The sequence below is a fragment of the Colias eurytheme genome, chromosome 29, assembly GCF_061535395.1.
Source record: "Colias eurytheme isolate Ceu_HAF_F1 chromosome 29, ilColEury1 Martin Lab GWU primary, whole genome shotgun sequence".
NCBI lineage: Eukaryota > Metazoa > Arthropoda > Insecta > Lepidoptera > Pieridae > Colias > Colias eurytheme.
The window spans coordinates 2,182,201-2,208,646 of record NC_143008.1 but is presented as its reverse complement, the minus strand read 5'-3'; the positions used below and the strand labels follow the sequence as shown (position 1 = coordinate 2,208,646).

General features: G+C 31.3%; 1 protein-coding gene across 1 annotated transcript in view; it reads left to right on the top strand.

Moving 5' to 3' along the window:
- The first annotated feature begins 704 nt into the window (after positions 1–704).
- LOC149896081 (uncharacterized) overlaps positions 705–26,446 on the top strand; it is a 59,912-nt gene continuing 34,170 nt past the window's right edge. The window contains exons 1-3 of the mRNA XM_090117899.1: positions 705–1,130; positions 15,076–15,217; positions 15,609–15,718. Coding sequence (XP_089974025.1) covers positions 1,110–1,130; positions 15,076–15,217; positions 15,609–15,718 — 273 coding nt within the window. The 5' untranslated portion in view covers positions 705–1,109. The remainder of the gene's footprint in view (positions 1,131–15,075; positions 15,218–15,608; positions 15,719–26,446) is intronic.

Here is a 26,446-nt window from a genome sequence, read left to right as displayed (position 1 = left end):
AATATTGCGGTTGTAAATTATAATAAATAAATTAAATAACGTTGGTAAATAATTTTAATTTTTAAATATGAAAATATTTTTACTTTCATTTGATAGCTATGTTCTATGAAATGAGAGAATTTCATTTTTATTTAATAATTATCAATTAATTAATACAATGGTTAATAATATTATACCTACAATGAAAAGCACAAAATACAATACTTTAAATAAATAAAAAAAATCTCATTCATTTTTGAAGTCGATTAAAAATACCAACGTTAACGAAATATGTAAATTGAAATATGTATATGAATAATAATGAATATGAAATAAATTAAATCTCAATAATCATAAAAAAAAATCTTAATATTAAATGAAACACTCATCATTGTTTTCATATAAATTTCACACATTCTTATGCTTTATTATGGACATTTCCTAATAACAACTTACCCATATTATTCTCTAAGAATTCAATATACAATGCATATCTAAAAATAATGTAGAGGCAATTTACTATCTCTCGCTATGACGTATAATATTATTATTGTGATACGTATGACCTTTATAAATTTGGAGATAATTGGGCAAAAACAATTAATATAAAAGCCAGAATATCATATAATAAATAAACACGGAAAAATAATTAAAATGAAAACCATCAACCCTAGAGTCTCTGCGTGTGAGCGAATAAGCTATACAATGAAAGCACACAGATGTGGTCTTGCCGTCCGTCGAGGTGGCCGCGTTCTGTTTGTCAAAAATGTACGCGAACGAATTTTGAATTATTTTTGTCAATCGCCATATTGTTTTTATAACCGATAATTGTCATCCGATTATACAGCCAGTGTTTTTTTATTAGGCTAATAAGTTTTGTGTTTAATTACGATAGTTATATTTATTTGTTGATAAACTAATGTATAGATAATTCGTTAGTGGCAAATCGAACAGTGATCGCTGCTGTGAAAAAAGTGCGCGTAGATATGTTTAGTGATTTAAAAATAGGTTCGCTTGAAAAATAACTGTTTTGTAAGCGTTCACAATGCAACGTCTTGTTTTTTTGTTGCATTCAATTATTTTGAATAGAAAATGTGATTTGTGAATGGTGTTTGGATTACCGAAATAATATGGAGAAACCATCGTACAAGGTACGGATATTTTTACGTATTATATTTCTGAGGTTTCATATTTTAAATTTCGATTTTCGAAACAAAAGGTTGGCTGTAAGGGCTATAGTCCTTTGCCTCGTGGCGGGATAAAAAAAAAGTACATATAAAAAAACAGCATGTGTCATTTTTAAATAGATTATGTAAATTATAGATTATTAATTATGGGAATGTTTTTTTTATTAATCATCTATTGTCTATATCCTTGATGGTCTATTTTTGAAAATTCGGTTGTACCTATTTATAATTTTTAATTTGTAATTTGTATAAACGGCGTAATTAAAGAAAAAAATGAGGTTTCTTTGTGTTTAAAAGGAAAGAAAATTGTTATTAATTCGTTGTTTGCTTGTGTGCGTCGAGCGCTAGGGTTGTGCCATGAGCTGAATTTTGAAATTTTTATTGTCGATATATTTATTTTTTATATTTTATAAATATTTTAGTTATAAATGTTATAATATATAAAGTAATTAGTCTTAATATTGAAGATAATGAGATTGATAATTAGTTTATAGTTAAAGTTTGTTGAGAGAGGGGTGGGGGAAAGAGAGGGGGATATGAAAGAGACAATAGGTAGCATTATAATTTCGAAATTGTTATGTATGTATGTTTATTGATTGTGCATTTAATTAATTTCAATGTTATTAGTATACGATTAATTAGTATAATTTATAAACATTTCATTTGTTTGTTTTTATTTGGAATAATGATTTGTTATGTATTTTTTTTATCTTTTCTGTAAGTACCTAGATACGACTGTTATTTAATAAATAATGAATTCGAGAATGTTCGATATGTTCACTTCAATAGATTAATTAAACTGGAATAGCGTGAAATTGTAATTTAAAAGATTTAAATTTGAAATTATGACAAAGGCGCATGGGTGATAGGAGTGAGACATCGTGGCTTTTTAACCGACTTCAAAAAAAAGGAGGAGGTTATCAATTCGGCCGGTATATTTTTTTAAAAGTAATCTATACTACATAACTAGCTGTACATCCATACTAATATTATAAAGCTGAAGAGTTTGTTTGTTTGAACGCGCTAATCTTAGGAACAAATTCTTTCTTTAGATAGCCCATTTATCGAGGAAGGCTAGGCTTTATATCATCACGCTAAGACCAACAAGAGCGGAGCGCTGCGGGTAAAACCGCGGGCACAGCTAGTACCTATTTGATAAAATTTTCATGAACTCTATCAAAAAATGTTAAGCATTTGTTGTACTATTTTAATTAGAAGAATTATTATTATTTATTACCCTAGATGTACCTATTTTATCAACTACTGTATACATTTTAATTTTAAATGTTATCTGATTCACATAATAATTATTATTTATTGATTATTTTTTCTCATATTGCTATCTCATTACATATCGTTATTAATCTGTACGAAATATACCAAAATGGCTTAACCAATTTTGATGAAACTTACAAAATTGATTATCGTAAATTTGCATGTGACGTCGCGTGGTAGCACTAGTTAATAATTAAAAGTAACTACACATTCAAAAGAGTTTCATACAAAACAATACAGCTATTTTTAACCTCGCTCGTAAAACGAAGTGCGCGCAGTTGATTATAAATAGACGGTCTAATTTTGATACTTTTCCCGTAGTGATGAATAATACGTATTTTAATTTTAATTTAATTTTAAAGTGAAACTTTTATTACATCGTCTCAAACTTTTTGGTCTGTGTAGCGCATGTCGCGTGTATCGCGGCTGCCGAGTAGGTATACCTACTCGGCAGCCGCGATATGCGCTACACAAAGCAGTGTTCGGAACCGTTCGAACAGTTTCACTTTTACCGTGGTTTCATAAAACCACACAACATTTTTTAACTAGCTTTTGATGTCGGTTTTGCTCGTGTTTTGGTAAGTGCATAAATTACGTGTTTTGGGGGGGGGGGGGGTTTGAGGCAAATCTCGTCTAACCTAACGTTGACCTAAAAAAAATACACCTCACGTAATTTAAGGACGCCCTCTGACAAATCGGACCTTACAAACACTTTATAGATATAAATTATTATTAAGTAGGTATAGATTTTTTGCCCGGCTCATCACGGTCGAAGTCGGGGCAAGCCTAGTTAGCTTATTGCTGTTATTCACAAACAATTGTTCTATGTTATTTGTACGTCATCATTTATCCAGCCGTTTCGTAGGTCAACCCAAACAAACATGCATACAATATACATTTTTTAATATTTTGTCTTCTTTATTTTAATATGCATTTTATAAATACAAAAAAAATGTGTGCGTGTACTAGTGTACACACGTAAGAAGTGAAACTTCTTTATGACCTTATTTTTAAAAAAATAACTTACTATATGCAACTTTACACAAATACTTTATATTTTAATTTTAAATACTTTAAATCACGCGTGGTAGGGGAAAAAGATGGCGCGTAACGGAAAAATGTCACGCGTAACGAAAAAATGTTATAGGTCTACCAGAATCTGATGGCATATTTATATATAAGAAATAAAAGATTTTTATGTGGCAACTTATTTGACAACTATCAAATTGGATGTCAAATTATTTGTCTTTTTTGCAGTTGATGAATAATTTTTAGGATTTTGTCTAAAAAATCTTCGAAAATGTCGAAAAAGTCGCTGCGATCACAAGCAAGAGGTGTTGTTTATAATGTGTATAGAAAAACATTCGATGAAGAAGGGTCAAACACATCACAATTTTCAATTTTGAAGATTTTATTGGTAAATTGGACTTACCCGTTTTGATACTATGAATTAAAAAATATTATATGTAGGTAGCTATAATATTGTTTGTTGATTAGAATATAATTTTATGAAAACTTATTACAGGAGTTTCCAATACGGCTATTCGTCAAGTCCAAGCTGTCCAAGTCAATTTTATAATGTGTGTCTGTTAATACTTACGAGAATAAACATAATTTTATTTTATTTTTATTTTATTTTATAAAAAAATTATAAGCAGTTTTGATCTACATTATCATTATATCGATATTTTCACATGGCATACTGGTAATGAATATATACAAATATAGGTATGTGTATATATATAATAATATGTATTACCTGTATAAAAGTAATTTGTATAATTGTAAATAAATATTATACATGTAAGTATGTACCTACATAATATTAAGTGGATATCATTTTTATTAAGTACAGTATTGTCCACTTACCGATATGCACAGGAAATTTCATGAGAATCGGTCCACCCGTTTCGGAGGAGTATGCAGACTAACATTGTGACACGAGAATTTTATATATAAGACTAGCGGTCCGCCCCGGCTTCGCCCGTGGTACATATGAAAAATAGATGTTGGCCGATTCTCAGACTTACCCGATATGCACAGAAAATTTCATAAGAATCGGTCCACCCGTTTCGGAGGAGTATGCAGACTAACATTGTGACACGAGAATTTTATATATAAGACTAGCGGTCCGCCCCGGCTTCGCCCGTGGTACATATGAAAAATAGATGTTGGCCGATTCTCAGACTTACCCGATATGCACAGAAAATTTCATGAGAATCGGTCCACCCGTTTCGGAGGAGTATGCAGACTAACATTGTGACACGAGAATTTTATATATAAGATTATAATTAATAACTATCATTAGTATGAAACCATTAGAAAAACTCGAAATTTAGTGAAATCTATTCATTTCCTGTATCAATATAATTTTCTTTTTAAAAACACTTGCTTACGTCACATGTGTTATTGACCTGTGCCGTAAACGACATGGTTTTTACAAATTAGTAGGTTTTTTTTTCCTTATCATTAGATATTGTCAAAATATTTATGAATGTCCTATTTTCGACTTCAAGATATTAAAAAAAATCACATAAATAGAATATCATTTGAAATGCTAAGATTTTGCTGAAATGACAATAGATATTTTTAATTTTATTTCTTGTTTACAGATAAATCAGGTAATATAATAATTGTAGATAGCATTAGTAATTTGCGTTGCCAATAACATTCTACATTTTGAATTTATCCCAAAAAACGAAAATATAAAGAAACACAAGACTATTATAAAATAATTCAAAAGCATTGTATATACCTACCTCTTATGTACATATAAGTAATACAATATATTGTAGGTATTATAAAAATACAAGCAAACCCATGTGATAGAGGCTACTTGAAATATTGTCGTTCGCGTTTGGAAACGCGCCAACACTTCTTGAGAATTGTTAATTTTATAGAAACCTATATATATATATTATGTATAACGGCATTGCTGCAGAATGATTTGCTGTTAATTAAAAAAGTAACAGAACATTAAAAAAAAAACTTTTTTTTTCGTAAAATACATAATATATTTTGACGTTTATGCTTCAAAGATTTAAGCGCACTTAATTTTTACATTCATTTAGCCACATTATTGTTAATTTATAAATTAAGTATAATCAAGATTTAATTTTGATTTTTATTAAAAACACCACAACACATGTCATTGTAACATCCCACTCGATAAAAAAATAGTTTGGAAAATCCAAAAGTGCACGCCTCATAATTTTTTTTTAATAATTATTTATTAATTATTATTTTTGTTTATTTAATAACAATTAAACCACATCGAATCAGACCCTGAAAAATGAAAGGGTTCTATTCCTGAGCATACTCAAGCGTAAGAGAAAAAAAAAGACTCGATTAGTAAAGTATTTCGGTCGCTATCGTGTTAACAAGAAAAAGGATCCGCACATACAGACACACGGACGTCCAAGACAGAACTTTTTTAAACTGTTTTTAACTAGTTTAAATAACAAAAATGACATCAAAAATATCATGAACGTTAAAAATAGTGTTTTTTCTTAATATGTGTGTGTATGTATTATCTTACAAGTGCAATGTATGATACATAAAGACATTTTAAGTTTGAAAAATCAGATGTTTTGCGCGAAGCGACAGTAGTACCCACCTCAACGCTTCGCTTATGAGGCGTGCAAAATTGACACACAAATTGGCGCCATATCCGCCATGTTTTTTTCTTCTAAATGACATTACACTGTACCTCAATTAGGAAAAATCTAACAACTATCAAGATAAAGTAAGAGTCAAGACATTATATAAACTTTTAATATTACTTTTGTAGCAAAAATAAAACTTAATATTGGAGATACAAATAGTTCTACGGTAACAGCTGGCGAGTGAAACCGCGGGCGAATACTAGTTTATTATCCGACTGCGCAAAAAAAGGTTATGTTTTTATAAATAACTAGCTTTAGCAAACGTTGTTCTCTTATTACTTAAGGGTATGAAAAATAGATGTCGGCCGATTTTCAGACCTACCCGATATGCACACAAAATTTCATAAGAATCGGTGCAGCAGTTTCGGAGGAGTATAGTAATATAATTATTGTGACAAGAGAATTTTACATAAATCTATACTAATCTATACTAATATTATAAAGCCGAAGAGTTTGTTTGTTTGAACACGCTAATGTCAAAAACTACTGGTCCGATTTGAAAAATTCTTTCGGTAACTATTAGATAGTCCATTTATCGAGGAAGGCTATACATTTATCATCACGCTAAGACCAACAGGAGCGGAGCAATGCGGGTAAAACCGCGGGGCACAGCTACGGACATAATATTTATCTTACATCTAATAATGTACAAAATGAAAGTTTTCTACCCAGTTTACTCATACCGGACATAACCATGGACAAACACACAAAAAGTCAAGCGTGAGTCGCACTAGAAATCGTAACAAAGGAATAAACTTTGTGAAACGCTGCCCTCATCCAATATAATATGGAAGAAACATTATACAGAATAGGGTGTTAGGGATAGGGTTGTCACTGCGGAAGTTATTTATTTATTTATTTTTTAATATTTTTTAGATATGACGAAATTTTTTGATTGTGCAATAAATATATCTTTCATACAGTAATGTAATAATGGTTATTATTTTGTGTGTTTTTGAAATACAATTTTTTTTTCGTTCGTAATTTATTTATTTTTTATTGAAGTGAAACTTCTTTATCGTTGGGAGTAAAATTTCAAGGTCGCGTCATGGCAATACCGTCACGTCATGGAGTAAGGTGGCGATTTTGGTATCTTTGAATCTTGCCAATTTTCAAATACGTTGTGACAATTTAATTTGTGATAAAATACAACAATCGCCTCCTTTTTTGACGCCGGTTAAAAGTATTATATCAATATACCTACAAGTAATTATTATTATGTTCTTGTATTATTAATTGTTTCGTCTATTACGTTGTTTGTATATACAATGTAATAATTAATTTAACTCAGGTATTTGCGATTATTTCTTAATTGATGTCTGTTATAATACAAAGCATTTAGAGGAAAAACAGGGAAAAATATTGATTAATATGTTTTACCTACTGTGTCAGGAAGAGTATGGTTTTCAAGTGCATTATGTACATATTTATTTAGGTGGATTTTAGCTTTTCAGTAACAATATTTTGATGAAATTTATTCTAAGAGTGATAAAATATTTAAAAGCGGTTCGGTTAGTTTACGAGACAACGAATAGATCCTTATCTAAAGAATCAAAACACATCAAAATCTGTTCAGCAATTTCTGTTTAATAACAAACAGGCAGAATTACTTTTGCTTCAATTAATGAAGATATAATCTTTGTTATAAGTATTTCTAGAAATATATCTGGCACTTAAAGATAAAAAACATTGTAACACGAACATTTTTTATCGATTTTTTTAATATAGTAATTTATTCAAGCCGCGTAGCAACCTTATAATGTTAGAGCGGAAGAGAGATACACACCGTGCGGGTGCGAACGAGACGGGTGTATTCATAATGCGCTTTCCTTTTTATGTCAATATCGAGTGGCGAAACTATGTTTTTTTTTTAATGTTTCTTAAATATCTTTTAGGGTTCAAAGTTTTGATTTATTTTTTATTTTTAAATCTATAGTTATTTGTTTTAAAATGTTTTGTATAATTTTGAATTGATACATTTGAATAAGTTTAAATTTAGGACTCGATTTTTATCGGAGTTAAATAAACGTACTTATCTATATACCTACTAGCTTTCCGCCCGCGGCTTCGCCCGCGTTTTGAAAGAAAGACCCGCATAGTTCCCGTTCCCGTGGAATTTCCGGGATGAAACCTATCCTATGTGTTAAACCCAAGTTACCCTCTATATGTGTGCTAAATTTTATTGAAATCGGTTCAGTAGTATTGTGAAATAGTAACAAACACACACACACATCCTCACAAACTTTCGCATTTATAATATTAGTAGGATTAGTAAGTAGGACATATTAAAACTAGCTGTGCCCTGCGGTTTTACCCGCATTGCTCCGCTCGTGTTGGTCTTAGCGTGATGATATTATATAGCATATAGCCTTCCTCGATAAATGGACTATCTAGCAGTGAAATAATTTTTCAAATCGGACCCGTGTTTCCTGAGATTAGCGCATACAAACCAACAAACTGTTCAGCTTTATATTTAGTATAGAATAAATATAGATGTAACTACAACTGTTTAAAATAAGTTTATTAAATTTAAGTTCCTTAACTAAATAACAGACAACACTGCACCGGGGAACAAACTAGTATAGCGTGTGAGATGCCAACACGGTCATACTTATTTATAGATACATATTATTAACTGTTTAAACATATGGTTGTTTCTTGTTAATTAAATATTTTATTATTTAATAATATTCAGAGCGAAGTGTTTGTAAGTTTGTTTTAAGATCTGCAACGGATGTGTTTCTTTGTACAGAGATAGTAGGCTGTGTAAGTATAATTCTAAATTAAAATCCTTCTATGGATTTGGGTACAATGTTTCATCGAAATCGGTTTAGTAGTTTTTGCGAAATATACGTGTACATATATAAAACTAGCAGTCCACCCCGGCTTCGCCCGTGGTACCTACATGTTTAAACTATCCTACCTCTCAAGTTGGATCGAACTACACATGGTGTGCGAATTTTATTATAATCGGTTATGTGGTTTAGGAGTCCATTGAGGACAAACATTGTGACACGAGATTTATATATATATTAAGATTTACGAAACTAAAATTCGAAATTATGTAGCTTAATAACTGTATTATGTTTTAAGCATGCTAAGATATTTCATATCGAAAATATAATTTGTGCCTTTTTTATAGTGGGGAAATCTTCCAAAGATACCCACTGCCCCCGGGGAAGGAGCCGTGGGTTATGTCGGATTCTTACCGACTAAAACCCCACTGTGTTCCGTCGAGCCGCTGATGGGGCCGCGGGTATTGGTTGGAATTCTTCCGCGTTGTATAATAAATGTCGATATGTTTTCCCAAGGAAAACCAACCAAATTTAAAATTATGAAAATCCACAGTCCAGCCCTTGCCTTATAGGTCCTACGACGTACCACTATCGTAATTTCAAAAATACTTAAAAGGTTGAAGAAAAAAAAGGGTTTCACTTTATAGGGACGTAATTACTTGTACATAATTTGTAATTTCAGTACATAACCTAATTAAACATTTTACTACATTGGTTCGTAACGTACACAGATCAAAATTTAGGCTGGGCCTTACGAGGTTAGTGCGAATTTAATAAGGCATGCTCTAGATACCTTGAGAAATTATTATATGATAACTTTTAATGGGGATATATAAGTTAAAAAGTAATGCTGACCTGACCTCCTTATTTTATTAAATTAAAATTTAAGAAAATTTATTCAAACACATACAGAAATCATCTCAAAACAAAGGTAGAGAAAATGTTATATCGAGTATCAAGTTTCGTTCAGTGACAATAGATGTCGCTACACGCTGTTGAGCAGAATTGAATCGCGCTAGCAAAGTTTTTTTGTTGTACATTGATATAATTTTCGAATGGTCGGGCACAATGATATAAGCCACAGTCAGTTAAATTATTGTTGTAACTTTTTGAAAAATCTGACAATTAGTCAGATTTGATTTGTCTAAGATTGTATTGTAATGTATGTATGTTGTGTGTATGTGTAATTAGGTAATTATTTACCACGTAATTACTATGTATGAAGTATATAATTAAGTTATTTGTTATAATAATATATATTTGTGTCATTTTGCACGCCTCATAAGCGAAGCGTTGAGGTGGGTACTACTGTCACTTCGCGCAAAACATCTGATTTTTCAAACTTAAAATGTCTTTATGTATCATACATTGCACTTGTAAGATAATACATACACACACATATTAAGAAAAAACACTATTTTTAACGTTCATGATATTTTTGATGTCATTTTTGTTATTTAAACTAGTTAAAAAACAGTTTAAAAAAGTTCTGTCTTGGACGTCCGTGTGTCTGTATGTGCGGATCCTTTTTCTTGTTAACACGATAGCGACCGAAATACTTTACTAATCGAGTCTTTTTTTTTCTCTTACGCTTGAGTATGCTCAGGAATAGAACCCTTTCATTTTTCAGGGTCTGATTCGATGTGGTTTAATTGTTATTAAATAAACAAAAATAATAATTAATAAATATTTATTAAAAAAAAATTATGAGGCGTGCACTTTTGGATTTTCCAAATTATTTTATCTTACTGCATACGATTTTCATTTAATAATTTATTTTTATATTTTAAAATTGGGTTAATGATCGTAAGTTTAGTATCTAAATGACACTAATAACTTTTAAAAAATACCACCACATAGGCACATCAAAATCCGTTGCGTAGTTTCAAAGATTTAAGCATACAAAGGGACATAGGGATATAGGGACAGAGAAAGCGACTTTGTTTTATACTATGTAGTGGTCGTATGCCCTTCTGGTTCAAGATTTTGTGTTTTTTTTTTCAAATGCGCATATATTATTATGTTAGTACATACCTATCTATCTATAAATAAAAATACATCGAAATCCGTTCAGCATTACTCAGACGCAGGCGTAACAAACACTTACTTGCGCATTGAATTATGAAACTAATGATGACGAAGTTTTTTTTAATTTAAATGTTATATATTTTTACATTTATAACATTGGATTTTTAAATCTATACACATTTGTAAGAATTAGTATAGAGAATAGAGATATATTTGTTAAAAATAAAAGGCCGAGTCGCCACTGTGCTCAAATCCTTTACAACTGACTCATATCTTGAATAATGAAAGATAAGGGTGTGTACACACTGTTGATAATAATAATAATAATAAATACACTTTATTTAGCACCAAATAAAAACAGACAATATAACAAAAAGAAAAAAACAATATAATGTAAAGCCAAAAAGGCGGCCTTATCGCTACTGAGCGATTTCTACCAAGCAACCTATGGGTAGGATTTTGAATTTTATAAGGGGAAAAACAATAGGTGTTGCAGTAATGAAAATTTAATTATAATGGTTTATAACCAAATAACTACTTATATTATAAATTAACGTTGATGTATTTAATTACTTAATTTGAATTAATGTATGAATATTTATCTACTCACACAATATACCAAAAATATGATAAAACTGTTATGACGGTTTAAAAAGTGCTTCTCGGTTTAAGAAGTCTAAATGAATAAATAAATGCTCGAGTTTGATGAAAAAAACATCAATATCATTTAGCAAGCGCTTTACGAGCCTTAGATTTATGAGATTTGCAAGAAAATATTGTTTTGCAAGAAAACATTATTAAGAGTTAGTAATTCTAATTACTATCATTAATTTAACGTAATCCATATTTTAATCACTCAATCATTTATACTCGTTAACTTACTGTTGTTTAAATACTTGTTTCCCATATTTAGGCTTCGACATCGAAATTTTGATTTTTGTCTCTATCAATTAATCAATAAAATTTTTATTTTATTATAATACATATATTAAATATGTACCACAAAATCAATCTGGTTTCCTTAACACAAAAATACACACACACACACATACTGACTTCTAATATTCTCAAAACAAACAAAGAAGCATACTACAAGAATGCGCCAGTGTGTATCGAGCCTAATGTATATCTATCCCGCTCGCACGTTCACTATCTACCCGGGGCGGTTTCAATTTTATACTTATTGATTCAGAGGCCGAGTTGGGGAGCGTCAGCAAAAATACATAAAAAATAAATATGTTTATATGAAAAACAAAAAAAAAATATATTACATAATTAATAATTATTATTAGGAATGTTTTTCTGTTGAATTAGAAAAGTTAATCTTATGGTCGTAAAGTTTTTAATTAATTTTTCTAATGTTGTTTTTAATTTTAAATTTGTGGTAATGAATAGAATAAGAATGCGTGAAATATGAATTATTGGAAGTTTTAAAATTTAAATATTTACCTGTTTCTAGTCTAAATGTTGACGAATCCAACAAAACAAATATTATGTATAATTTAAATGCCTGCGTTGAGCCGTTTTGCATATATAAAATAACTAGGAAAGTAAGGTGCTCATGAATTGATAATTAGGAAAAAAATGGCTTGTTTAATAGGAAATTAAGCTAAAAAATTAACTATACATCTACTGTAATTTTTTCTTTTGATAAGATCTGGTCGTGTCATTCAAATATATGAATACTAGCTTTCCGCCCGCGGCTTCGCCCGCGTTTTCAAAGAAAAACCCGTTCCCGTAGGATTTCCGGGATAAAACCTATCCTATGTCCTTTCTCGGGTATCAAAATATCTCTATACCAAATTTCATGCAAATTGGTTCAGTAGTTAAGGCGTGATTGAGTAACAGACAGACAGACAGAGTTACTTTCGCATTTATAATATTAGTATGGATTAGTATATTAAAAATAGACAATAATTATGCAATATCTAATAGATAAAATAATTTACTTTAATACATGTTATTATTACTTGAAACTATGCTAATGTCTGTATATTGTTAACCTTGAATAACGTAATTATTCAAATAGGGAAATAAATTAAATATGATAAAAACGATAACTTTATTCTTTAAGAAATTGGAACATTTTCATTATATATTTAAAATTTTATAATAACTTTAAAATGTAAATATTTCTGAACTAAACTTCGCTCGAGGAATTATTTATTTTTTGTTTGTTTATACACGATTGCAATTAAAAAAGAACAAAAAATCATTAAGCAGGATTAAAATATGTATGTTTTAGAATAGGTATAGACAGACGGAAGATAAATTTCACCCTAAGCATTGCATTTAATTTAAATTTTTATTCCTCTCAATTAGATATTAATTTAAGTTTAAGTGACAAGTTAAAAATTACTTATTATTAGCTTTCCGCCCGCGACTTAGCCCGCGTTTTCGAAGAAAAACCCGCATAGTGCCCGTTCCCGTGGGATTTCCGGCATAAAACCTATCCTATGTGTTAATCCAAGTTACCATCTTTTTACCCGGTAGTAGTCATGTTTTCTTAATTTCATTTTTTCAAACTCAAACTCAAACATTCATTTATTCAATTAGACTACTATTTAGTAGCACTTTCGAATCGTCATTACATAGTATTTTTAACATTTACCACCGATTCGGAAAGCAGTATCTATCATTGTAAATGGTTCTGTAGTATTTGCGTGAAAGAGTAACAATCATACACACACACACATCATCCTCACAAACTTATGCATTTATAATATTAGGAGGATAGGATTGGCTAACTTTATTGTCAGTTTCTTACTTATTTTAATAAATAACTTTTTTTGCTGACGGTATTTCACAAAATGGCCACATCCGCAGTTTGGATTGCCTGTAGGCTGCGTTCACATACGCACTAAATTATTTATGCTAAATCGCATAATTTGTGTTAATGTGTTTGTACGTGCATACCTCCGAAACTGTGAAACATATTGTGAATATCGAACGAATGATATTTTTATGAACATTGATTCTGTAGTATTGTATTATGGAGGTGGTTTTATTTGTTTGTTTTGAAAATTTGAAGTGTAACTTTTTAGGCACGTTGAGAGTAAAATTTCAAGGTCGCGTTATGGCAATGCCGTCACGTCATGGAGTAAGGCCACGATTTTGGTATTGGATCTTGCCAAAGAAGTTTCACTTCTGCCACGAGTGCTCGGCACATACACTCTTTAAAAATCTAATAAATAAAATAAATAAATATTTCAAGACAATTTTCACACACGGCAAGATCTGATCCCATACTAAGCTTTCGCTTGTGTTATGGAAACCAGATGGCTGATAAACATACATATATAATTTTAATTAAATACTTATATAGATAATTAACACCCAGACACAGAGCCAACATCTATGTTCATCACACAATTATTTGCCCCGGGTGGGAATCGAACCCACAGGCCACAACCTCTGATGGCTTGGCAGGCAGGGCCACTACCAACCAAGCCAACCGGTCAGTCAAATATAAATTTAATAATATTTAATGAATTAAAATTTTTAAAATGAAATTATGTTTCTTTTTCCTTAATACACATTAGAAGGAAAATAACCGGTCCTTATAAGGCTTCCATAGGGTTGAGAAATACTTATTTCTATGTACATACTTTTCAGTAAATTAATAAAAATAATTTTATTTATTACAACTGCTTCAGCAGATTAAATTTTATAATATTGTTTGAAAATACGTTTTTTTCCCTGTAGTTCCCTTGCGAATGTCGAAAATTGCGAAGCTGTATCTTTTGATTGCGTTGGCTTATAAGTTTAATTTTTTCACAGCTTCAAGGTACCGTAGACTCGAGTGTTCAATATAAAATTCAGCTTGATACTTCCATGCTTTCCTGGGGAAAAGGTTTTTGACAGACAGACAGACGGATAACAAAGTGATCCTATAAGGGTCCTTTTTAGTTTCGAAACCCTAAAAACTGAACTAAATCTACGTTATTAGAAGTTTTAAAATATTTTTCATAATTTATTAGTAAGTTAAGTAGGTGATCAGCCTTCTGTGTCCTACCAGAAGAGAATTTTTTTTTCTTCGTCTCCACCGGGAATCGAACCCAGCACCCCTCGGTTTTACGCTTTCGCGTCAACCACTGTACCAAGGAGGCGGTCAGGGGACTGTACTAACAAGTTCTTTTTTTACAGCTGGTAGGGGCGCCATGCGGTCAACATGGTCAATACACATTTTACAAGGCGCTCCGGTTGACTGGACCTCTGGAAAGGATCATTGCCATAGGGGACTTCTTCTTCGTCAGGGTGTGGCAGGATTCTGAGCTGGTGTCCATTGGTAAGTGTATTGGAGAATCATTTGGATAATTGTTAAGAAAAAACATCAAAAAAAATCCACATTAAAAATAACCATAATTTTTTTACCAATGTCTTATACATGTCCTTTATTTTTATGGTTGCCCGGAAGAGATTACTTTTAAGCAATAAGTGAATAAGACCGCCTATTGTACACTTTCCAACTTTATGTATTCATTTATTTTTAACTCCTGATAAATGTACAATGAAGTGTCATAAATAAAATAAAATAAATAAATAAATATATACCAAAATAGACTTCATACACCCAAAAAACAAATTCATGTACACAAAATTACACTTAATCCCAACTCCCAAGCTTTTTTGAACATTTTTTTATTATTTTTTTAACGATTTTTTGTCTTCTTCTCCAGGGGAACTGCAGCTGCTCTGGACGGACCGCGTCTCCGACCAGACCCTGGTCTCCCTGCGCCTTTACTTCCTTCCTGAGAACACGCCTGATGGCAGGGGACAGCATGGCCAGGTGGGTGTAGATTAGAGCTTCTAGAATATTCTAGAACTGTCTAGACTTATGGGAAACGAGAGCTGTAAAAAGTATGAAAAAATAAGGTACAGATTATAAAAAATAAGGTACAGAGGTATAGGAAATACTAGAATTAGGGGGTGGATCGAGAAAAGTAAAAAGCATGAAAAAAGCAAACCGCTTTCAAATGGTCATAAATGGACAACATTTTAATGTGATTTTAATGAGTCTATCCGGAAGGTAGTTAAATAAAAAACAATTATCATAATCCGCTTAGTAGGCAAAAAATCACTATAAAAAATATTGAAATTTTTCTTTTTTTATTTTAAATTGTTCCGTTCACCCAAATGATACCTACCGTATGGAGGTGTTCAATTTTCAAAGAAATAGAATTAGGTAGCTATAGCAAAAATATATCTCAAGCTAAAAGCCCAAGAGCATGTAACACAATTAATATTATCTATAGGTATGTAAATAGGTACCTACTTTATTAATATATATAATATATTAAATAATACAATAATCCGTATGTCACATTTCATCCAAATTGGTTGAGGCGTTCTAGTCATGGCGAGTGAAACTTTAGTCAACTGCATAAAATAAATCGAATCTTCCATATCTGCATGATGCATCTCTATTCTATATGAATATGGTTAAAAAATCTAAACACTCAAAGTAATTACATAGTTATGTATTATAATTTATAATAGTATCTCTGACTATATTTATCACGTTTCAATCACATCAATATCGATCTAGCAATTAATAAGCTACAAAGTAAAACTTGACAAACATGAATATTCCACTAGATACGTTATCTGTGCGAAGTGACAAAAAAAAATTTAAACAAAGCATTCAAAATGTCGAAAATCAGTCGTTCTTCTGTCTCGCTCTTACCAATAGCGCTGTCTCGCTCTAATCCCTATTTGGTAACGCCAACTATTTCATGGATGAAATTACTGTTCGTACGATTTAATGCATAAGAAATAGCGATTTATTTCATAAGCTGAAGCGTTTTAAACACGCTTTTATTAGCTTCACCTGTATGTTTGTATGTTTGTGACCCACTTTAAACGGACAGATTTAATTTTAACTTTGTACACGTCATATCAAGGATCGGTGACAATACAATAATTTCATGAGGATATCTTTATAAGCGGTACACGTAAACTATGTGTTATTAATTAACTTCGGAAGAGTATTTTCGATAATTATAAATATTTTAAACTAGCGGTCCGCCCCGGCTTCGCCCGTGGTACATATTTACGTTTTCTCTACATAAAAACCATCCTCGTACTTCAAGGAATATAATAAAAAAAGAATAGGCATGACGAAAGATTTTGAAATCCTCTTCCATAATGTGTGTATATGTCGTGGCCATATCGTAGATTTGCTCATTTCATGATATGATCGATCATTTCACGAAATGGTCGCATTTCATGAAATGGCCAACATAGTTTGATCAGATCGTTAAATCGTCAACGTTTCACGATTTGGCCATCCACATTTGGCCAGATCGTATAAAATATAAAGAGTCCATAAAATATAAAAAAAAATCAGTATACTCTAAAAACTTGTTTAATGTCATTTAAGTTAGTGCTGCGGCATCGGCCGGCGAATGCCAGAAGCGAATCGTTTTTGCAATAAAAAACAGTTAGGTTAGGTTAGGTTAGACTTTGATAAACAACGCACGAGCCGAGCGAGCAAAGCGAGCGTGCCGCGGCAGCGGCCGGCGAGTGCCAGAAGCGGATCGCTTTTTAAAAAACAAACAATTATAATACATAAACATACATATACATATATAAATATATATCCTAAAAGAAAAAATGCGTCTTAAATTATTTTATTTAAGACACATTTTTTCTTCAATACATATAAGATATCCACATTTTCCATAGTTCCATAGTTCCACTCGAAGTTCGAACCGTCGTAAATTCTTTGCTATGACTTTCTTCATATTGTTATTAAACGATGAAGTGAAGAATGAACGATGATATGAAGTTTTTAACTGCGAATAATTAAATTTTCGCCAGCGGCCGCCATCTTATCACATAAACACAGAGCTTACAGCGCCTCTACCAATGATTAATGTAACTATTTTACGATATGATCAAATAATTTTGATCATTTCATGAAAAAACTGCGCGTTTAGTTGGCCATATCGTGAAACGATTTCTTATCATTGATCTGCTCAAGCCACATCATGATGTGGCCAAACTAAATTGGCCATTTCACGAAATGCGACCATTTCGTGAAATGGCCAGTCATATCATGAAATGAGCAAATTTACGATATGGCCACGACATATACGTTTACTATACAAGAAAAACCCTATATTTCGGTAATATACTTAAATTTAACAAAGATAAAAGCCATTTTTCAAAAAATATTTATTATCTGTGCCAAAACAGCTCGCAGGTGTCATGGCGTAGGCGTGACGTCAAACTTTGGTAAATACGTAATTATTTGTTAGAAAATTAAAAAAGTCTTTATTTAATATGTGTTACAGAAACGAATTTCAAAGTTTATGAGTGGTTTGCAGTATTGCAGTATGAATCCACATAAAAATTATGCTGAAAAATGTGTTAGTAATTATTTCAAGCGAGAAATAATAAGAAATGATTGTATAAAGTTGGTGCGGAGAACCCCGAACCACGTATTCGTGAATTCGCAATTGTATTTCTGTTCTGAGTCGATAAAGCATACGTGAAACAATAGAAAATAAATAAAAATGCGTATTCTCAACATATTCATAGCAACAAAACACATCTGACGCGAGTTGTTTACTTAAGCGTGACGTCACGCGTGTTTTAGTCAAAATGGCTAACTGCAGAATTTCAATGTTTTATTTTATTGATAATCTCATTAATCTTAATGGTTTTAAGATTTCTAAGTCACTATATTGAATTTATTTATTGTACATTTTCCCTTAAAAACACTAATACGATCATTTATGGATACTGTCGTCATGCCTATTATCGAAATCGGTTCAGCCGTTCTCGAGTTATGCGCTTACCAACACATTTTGCGATTCATTTTTATATATAAGAAGATTGAATTGAATTGGTATCTTTAAACACTGATATGACTATAATATTATTGTAATAAGGCTTAAATATAAAATAATGTTTTTATTACATAATATTATGTTTGTTTAATAAAAATACATTGTCTTTCGTCATCACAAGTCGTAAAAAAGTGACAAAAAAATAATAAGACGTGTTTTTATCAAAAATCGAAAATATTTAAAAATAGAACACTCAACATTCGAACCAAACACAACCCCAAGTATATAGAGCAAGGTGAATTGATCCTTATCACATTGCAATAACGGTGAAATTCCTCTGCACTAGTGCTAGAGTAATTTTCTAGTACGTTATGGGTTTTGGTACTGCGGTGCAATCGTTTTGATATTTTGATTATTATTTTTAATGGCGATAAATGAATAATAAAAAATAATTTATTGGCAGCTTTGAGATTTACGATGTTTTGCCGTGATGATGTGAATATGCATTTTAAAGATATCGATTTCTTTTGTGTTTAAGGATTGTTCTAAATTTGAAGTTTTATTTATTTTTAAACGTGGTAATCAAAGATTGTGAAAGTGAGGATAATTTATAGTATTCTTTGCTGCTTTTAAATGCAGAAATATAATGCCAATTATGTTATTTTTTTTATTCTCAAATTGTTTAATTATAAAAAAAAAATTTCAAATTGTTGCAATATAATTATTTCAATTTTGCGCACTATAGATCACCGTAAAGCCAAGGTCAAAGACATGATAGTACTCATGTATATTAATTGCCTCGTACCCGAACTGAACGAATTTTTATTGATACGCTTTTTCTTTCATATCTAATATCTATGCAAAAATATAAAAAATATACAACCATACCAAATGTATAAAAAATATATAACAACTTACCAATTCTCACTCAAACACTAAAATAAACCGATTAAAATTAATTGACTATGCGAGTTAAATGTACGAAATAATAATAATTTATTCAAATATTATAAATATCAAAGTGTTTCACTCGCGCTATACAATGCCACGTTGCGTCGCGTTGGCTACATGAGGATTTTAACACAGGAACTGCCATGGAGCTGTTATTGTTTCTTTTTTTATTTATTTTTAATTTACATACTCGACTTTGAATAATTTAAATTTAAATTAATTTAATGTTGATCTTATTAATAACTGGTTTTTGATGAGTTGAATGAAATAATTAGTACATTATCGAATTGTGATCGTAATACTGATAAATGTCAATGTACTTGTGGAAAAAACAATGAACCGATAAGGTTTAGATCAAGGAAATATGTGATGGCTAAATATGGCGACCATTTTGATGTCAGGTGCAAACTTATCGCGAGCCGCGGTCCTCAATCGAGGAGTTTTAAAATTGTTATTGTGAAAATAATGCTATGGATATTAATATATTATATTTATATATATTTTTCATGTATTATATTAATATGCAAAGCAAATGTCTATAATAAATAGATAGATTTTAATTATTTATATTGAATCACTTAGTTATAATATTATGCAAATATGTAGTTAATAATGGCAATAAAAGTTATCGGTATACCTACTTTTTAAAATGTACTAGTTTTCGAACGTCATGGTACAATTCTATTTATAAAGTATGTTTCTTTATAAAAACTATAATTTTAAATTTTAATCTGTTTTTTCTTTGTTTGTTTTACGAGCTATTTTATATATATTTTTTGTATATTAAACGTGCTTTGCCTATCTTCATTTTAAATCTCATCTTTATTAAATGCTCGAACTCTTTATGATCACTTTTTTGTATTTTCCAAAACTTGGCACACATTATCATTTTTCGAAGTCGGTGAAACTTCGAAAAGTCTCGTCCTATTTACGATTGGTTCGGATCTAGGTATTCGTATCTTATCGCGGGTTCACTCTCCGTAAATAACTGATAACCGCTAACGTTAGAGTACAGTTGTGGAGAGAAGTTTAATTATTTGTTTGTTTGTTTATCTGTATAGAAGAAAAGAACATGCTTGTATAGGTTTGCTTAGTTCAAAGTACTTGATATTTTGTGGTTTATGAGACAATTGAAGACACGAATTTATTCTTACATAATGTGTTTGATTATTATTATTATTGAAGTGAAACTTCTTTAGGCGAGTTGAGAGTAAAATTTCAAGATCGCATCATGGCAATACTGTCACGTCCCAGAGTAAAGCGACGATTTTGGTATCTTGTAATCTTGCTAAAGAAGTTTCACTTCTGACACGTATACTCAGCACACACGCTCTTTTTACTATTTATTTCAAAGGCTAAATATAAATATTTTCATGTTAATCTGAACATCATTTCCGGCAATAAATTTAAGTATCTGATAATAATAACAAAACATTCTTAACATTATGATAGATGCAGATAATTTACATAATTTTACACTGTAGCTATAAATAAAAATATTTGTATATTTATAAATTAAGGTCGGATCTTAAACTCGACATATTTCTTTGTATTATATTTTAACCTGACATTTCAAATACCAGTGCCAGTGTCAAGAACAGATTGACAAATTACATAATGTATTTATAAGTCTGTTATAGATTTATGAATTTTAGATCTCAATATAATAGAGAGGAAAGATTAGATAAGATTTAGTTTGTTTGTTACGATTTATGTCAAAAAAGTGACTGGTTTAGGTAATTATTTTTATTATTATACCTGCACTATATTTTAAAGAAAAATAAATAAATTCATTCAGCGACATCAAAATATAAGCATACAGTAGTAGATTTCAGATAAGTTGCTGAGCAGCAATGAATATACAATCTTTGATATACTTAGGTATAATAAAATATATAATATAAAATATTTATCCATATACTAGCGGTCCGCCCCGGCTTCGCCCGTGGTACATATTTACGTTTTCTCTACATAAAAACCATCCTCGTACTTCAAGGAATATAATAAAAAAAGAATTATCGAAATCGGTTCAGCCGTTCTCGAGTTATGCGCTTACCAACACATTTTGCGATTCATTTTTATATATAAGATAAAAAGCAATCAATAAATAAAAAACATTTTTTACACGACTGTACTGAAAAGTAATAATAATGATATTTTGTAAGGCGAACGAAATACCTTTTTTTAATGTTCGCACAGATAAGCAACGCAGTGGTTCCCAACGTTTGATAATTGAATTGAATTAGCTGGATTTTATTCAATACGTTCGTTTTATCACCATTTAATCCACACTTTTACGTACATAAAACAGTTAATTAACGCGCGTTTTAGCTTTTTACGACTACGATGAAAGAGGAATATAGTCGAACTATTCCCAGACGAAGTCATTGCACGCAACTAGTTCTTAAATGCTTAATTTTTTGTTAAAGATATTTTATGTAGGGCATGCACCCGGGTTTACCCGGTTCCTAAAAACCCGGGTAAACCCGGGTTTTTTGATGATCTTGAGAACCGGGTCTGAATAGTATGAAACCCGGTTCTCCCGGTTCCGACCAAAATATTAAAATATAAAGTATTATTTATATTTTGCTGCATTATTTTAACAAATTTATTGTATCTGGCAACGTCAGACTCACGTCACGTGCATCGCGAATTTTCGTGCCACGCCTCAAGCGTGGCTCCTATTGGTTGTCTAACCTTAGATGCTATAAGTTTCCTACGGTTGTATTGCCAAAAAAAATTAGGCTTCGAAAATGACAAAAATTAGGCTACAGAAATATTTTTATTGGATTTCTCGTGAATTTGAAAAGCTGTTAATTTTACTGATTCATATAATGATTGAGTCATGTTTTTGTTTTTGGTATCAAGCTGAAATTTATATCGAATACTCAAGTCTTCGGTCCCTTTTATGTGAAAAAGTCAAACTCACAAGCCATACAGCCAACTCACAAGCCATACATACATCAAAAGATACAGCTGTAAATGCTGAAAATTTTCGCAAATTTCGACATTCGCATGGGACTCAAAACCTACAGCTGGGTTCTTTTCATGTTTTTATGAGATATTATGATAACAAGAGCGCCGAGACAACCATCAAAACGCTAAGGAATAGAATACGCTATCGATACAAATTGACATAAGCGTATGATGTTTTGCCTAAGGATTCGGTCACACTACCAACGACGACGACGACCACGAACAAAATTTTCATCCAGTCGAAATTAAATAAATTGTGCAAAACTCAATTAAAAAAATTTTTCCGAGATCAATGGATAAAAAAAATAGGTTTTTCGTAGAAACGGTAGCTCCTTGGAAAAAATGTATTTAACCTTTTTTATACATAATTTTATGATGTACAATTTTGGTTCCAGGTGATTGTATGATAAACTTACCGTCTCGGCGAAAATCGCAAAAAAAAAACTATTTTTTTATTAATTGACCTCGAATTAATTTTTTCCGAGTACCGTAATGACGGTAGATTTAAATATTTTATTTTGAATAAATTTTGGCAAGATTTGAATTTTGGTCGTGGTCGTCATCGTCGTTGGTAGTGTGACCGAACCATTACCAAAATATCATGAGCTTATGTCAATAATTAGCGTTAGCAATTTCTATTCCTCGGCGATACTGACGTTTGACTAAGGGCCAAGGTACTTTTATAAGACTGATAAATAAAGAGAAGTATTGAAATTTTGTTTCTTTATTAATTTAATAAAATAAGACACAAGCCGCGTAAAATAAAAGGCCTATCAGGTACTTTTACAGTTACTTTTGTTTAATTTCGTATTTTTTCCGAAGTATTATAAAAGAACCGGGTAACCCGGTTCTACCCGGTTCCGAGCTCGATTTGGAACCGGGTTTCAGAAACTTGGAACCGGATCCGGTTCTGCATGCCCTAATTTTATGTGACAATTTTTTTGTTTTTGTTTTGTATGTAGTAAATAAAACACTTATCTACTAATAATAACTAACCTTACCTTACTACGTATTAGTGTTTATCAGTTATCAACATAACTATTATTATTGCTTTCGTATTATAATATCGATTCTGAAAATTGCCCATATTCAAGACGTAATTGTCACACATTATGTACTTTTTACAATATTATCGACTTTTAGCAAAATTATTTGTGTTCCGTTTTAAAAATAAATTAATTTATGCATGTTATATCTCTTTCATTATCAGGTTATTTGACATAAGAACGAAAGAGACGATCAACTTTTTGAACAACAATTTAAACAGTTTTATTTTGAATTTTTACAACATAAAATTAATTCATTGTAATTAAGCTCCGTTTCTTGTTTACGTGCGGCGACGTTTGATACCTATCTTCGATCAGCGTACATATCATTATTTTTAGTCTATCCGTTCCTGAGCATTCCAGTCTCATACCCATATACGTAAACAAAACATCTGCAACCTATAATTGATATGTTTACTCAAATAAAATTACTATTAAGTTTATTGTTTGGTGTTTCGCAGTTTTAAATATAAATTTTTTGTATCAATAAACACAGAGGCAGCTCCACGGCCTTCCCTTTTCCGTTCAGTAATTATTTATGAACATGACACAGGGCTGCCAACCTACGCGATTATATTTGTTTTTTTAGCGTGCTGTGGTTGGTAACTCGTGAGTTAGGTGTGGGATTCGATACTCGACGTAATTTTTTTTAATAAAGCTACGTAATAAGGAAATATTTGTAAGTAATTAAAGATAAGTAATTGAGGAAATCCTCACTATATTATTAAATATGAAAATAACTCTGTCTGTCTGTCTCTTCTATACACCTTAACCACTGAACCGATTTTGATGAAACTTTGATTTGAGAAAAGACTTAGGAAAGTTTTTTATCCTGGAAATCCCACGGGAACGCGATCTATGCGGATTTTTCTTTGAAATCGCAGGCGAAGCCGCGGGCGGAAAGCTAGTACAGTATAATTTCTTAGAAAACTAGCTTTCCTCCCGCGGTTTCACTCCTATTATCAAAAGCTTAACAAATCAGATACAAACCTTACTCTTCAATCTCTCTTTTAAAATCGGTATCAAAATCCGTTGCGCAGTTTTAAAGATCTAAGCATACATAGGGGTCCATACAGCAGAAAGCGACTTGTGAATGAACCCAGTACTTTTAATATAAAATTTATAACCACTAGACCATACAGGCTGATTAGTTTTACATAAAATATTTATTATATTTCAGACGAAGCCAGTCGTGCCGACCTTGGCCCCAATTTTAAGAGTTTTTACTTTATCTGTATATTTTTAATCTATGGTCTTTTAATAAATACCTATATCCTATAGAATATAATGAAATATTTTTATTTCTAATTGTAATTAAACATAAGAAAACTTAATTGTTTATAAAAAATATACAAAAAAACAAATACTTACTGTATTTATTCTTAATATATTATTATAAATAAAATAAAATTGTTTCCAAGTAAGTAGTAAGTACTTAAAATATTCGAAAATACCTACTAATATTATAAATGCGAAAGTAACTCTGTCTGTCTGTCTATCTGTCTGGTACGCTTTCCCGTGTAAACCTCTCAACCGATTTTGATGAAATTTGGCACAATCTTTACACCCTGAGAAAGAAATTCTTTCTATATTATAAGGTAGCCTATGTTCTTTCAAAGAACGTAGGCACTAGGCTACCTTTTATTGCGAAATATGTACCACGGGCGAAGCCGGGGCGGACACTAGCGTGTTATTATATGTATTTCTAAGTAGATACGGTATAAAGTTTCATAGCAGATCTTCCTGCTTAGTGCTTACCTCAATAACTCTAACTTAAAATATAACATTATGTTATATGAATACACTAATTAAATCATAAGTAATAATCATTTTTAATGTTTATATGTATATAAAATTTCCATGTCACATTATAACCAAACATAGCTTGACTGATTTTGATGTAATTTTGTTTGTTCGGTAGTTCTGAGAATAGGTCGAGAATTATTTTTATACCCCTAAGTCCTGGTAGAATTAGCATAAATGCGTAATATCAACTACACAGTAGATTTTATATAAATAAAATAGGTACAAATATCATAATTCGTTTGTGATTAAAACACTCCGCACTCGTAATGCGAATGTCCAAAAATAATTCAATCCGGCGCGAATCCGTTCCAATATTTGTGAGATTACACGTTCCAAATTCAAATACTTGCTGTTTGTTCTCAATAAAATAACTGTTCTCCAAAAAGGTTGAATTGTTAAATAAAATTAATATTAACAGTCTATTCTCGCCCTAAGTGTCTAGTTAGCGCAGATTATGGCTACGCGCAGACATACAGCGTTCTGCGTTCCGCGTTCTGCGTTCTGCGTTCGTCAGTTCTGCGTTCTGCGTTCTAGCGCACACAGGAGCACGTTCAAGATATTTGCGTTCTATTTCGCGACTCTCCGCACGTGAAACATGTCTCTCGAAAGTTCATCTTCCGAAGATGAAGCCTTGCTTTTGTGGAGTCTAGAGGAGTCAAAAAAAAGTAGAAAATGTTGGGTACATCCTATCAACACGAAACGAGATGATATGGGAGAATTTAGTATTCTTATCCCTGAGCTGCTTCAAGATGAAGAGAGATTTTATATTTATTTTCGAATGTCAATAAATAGCTTCAATGAGTTACATGACTATGTACAATCTGAAATAGAAAAACAAGATACCAATTGGAGAAGACGGACCAGCCATAGCGAGAACGCGAGTTCTTTGTAATTCTGTACAGAGAACGTGAGAACGCAAGCGTTCCGAATGACCGCCGCGGT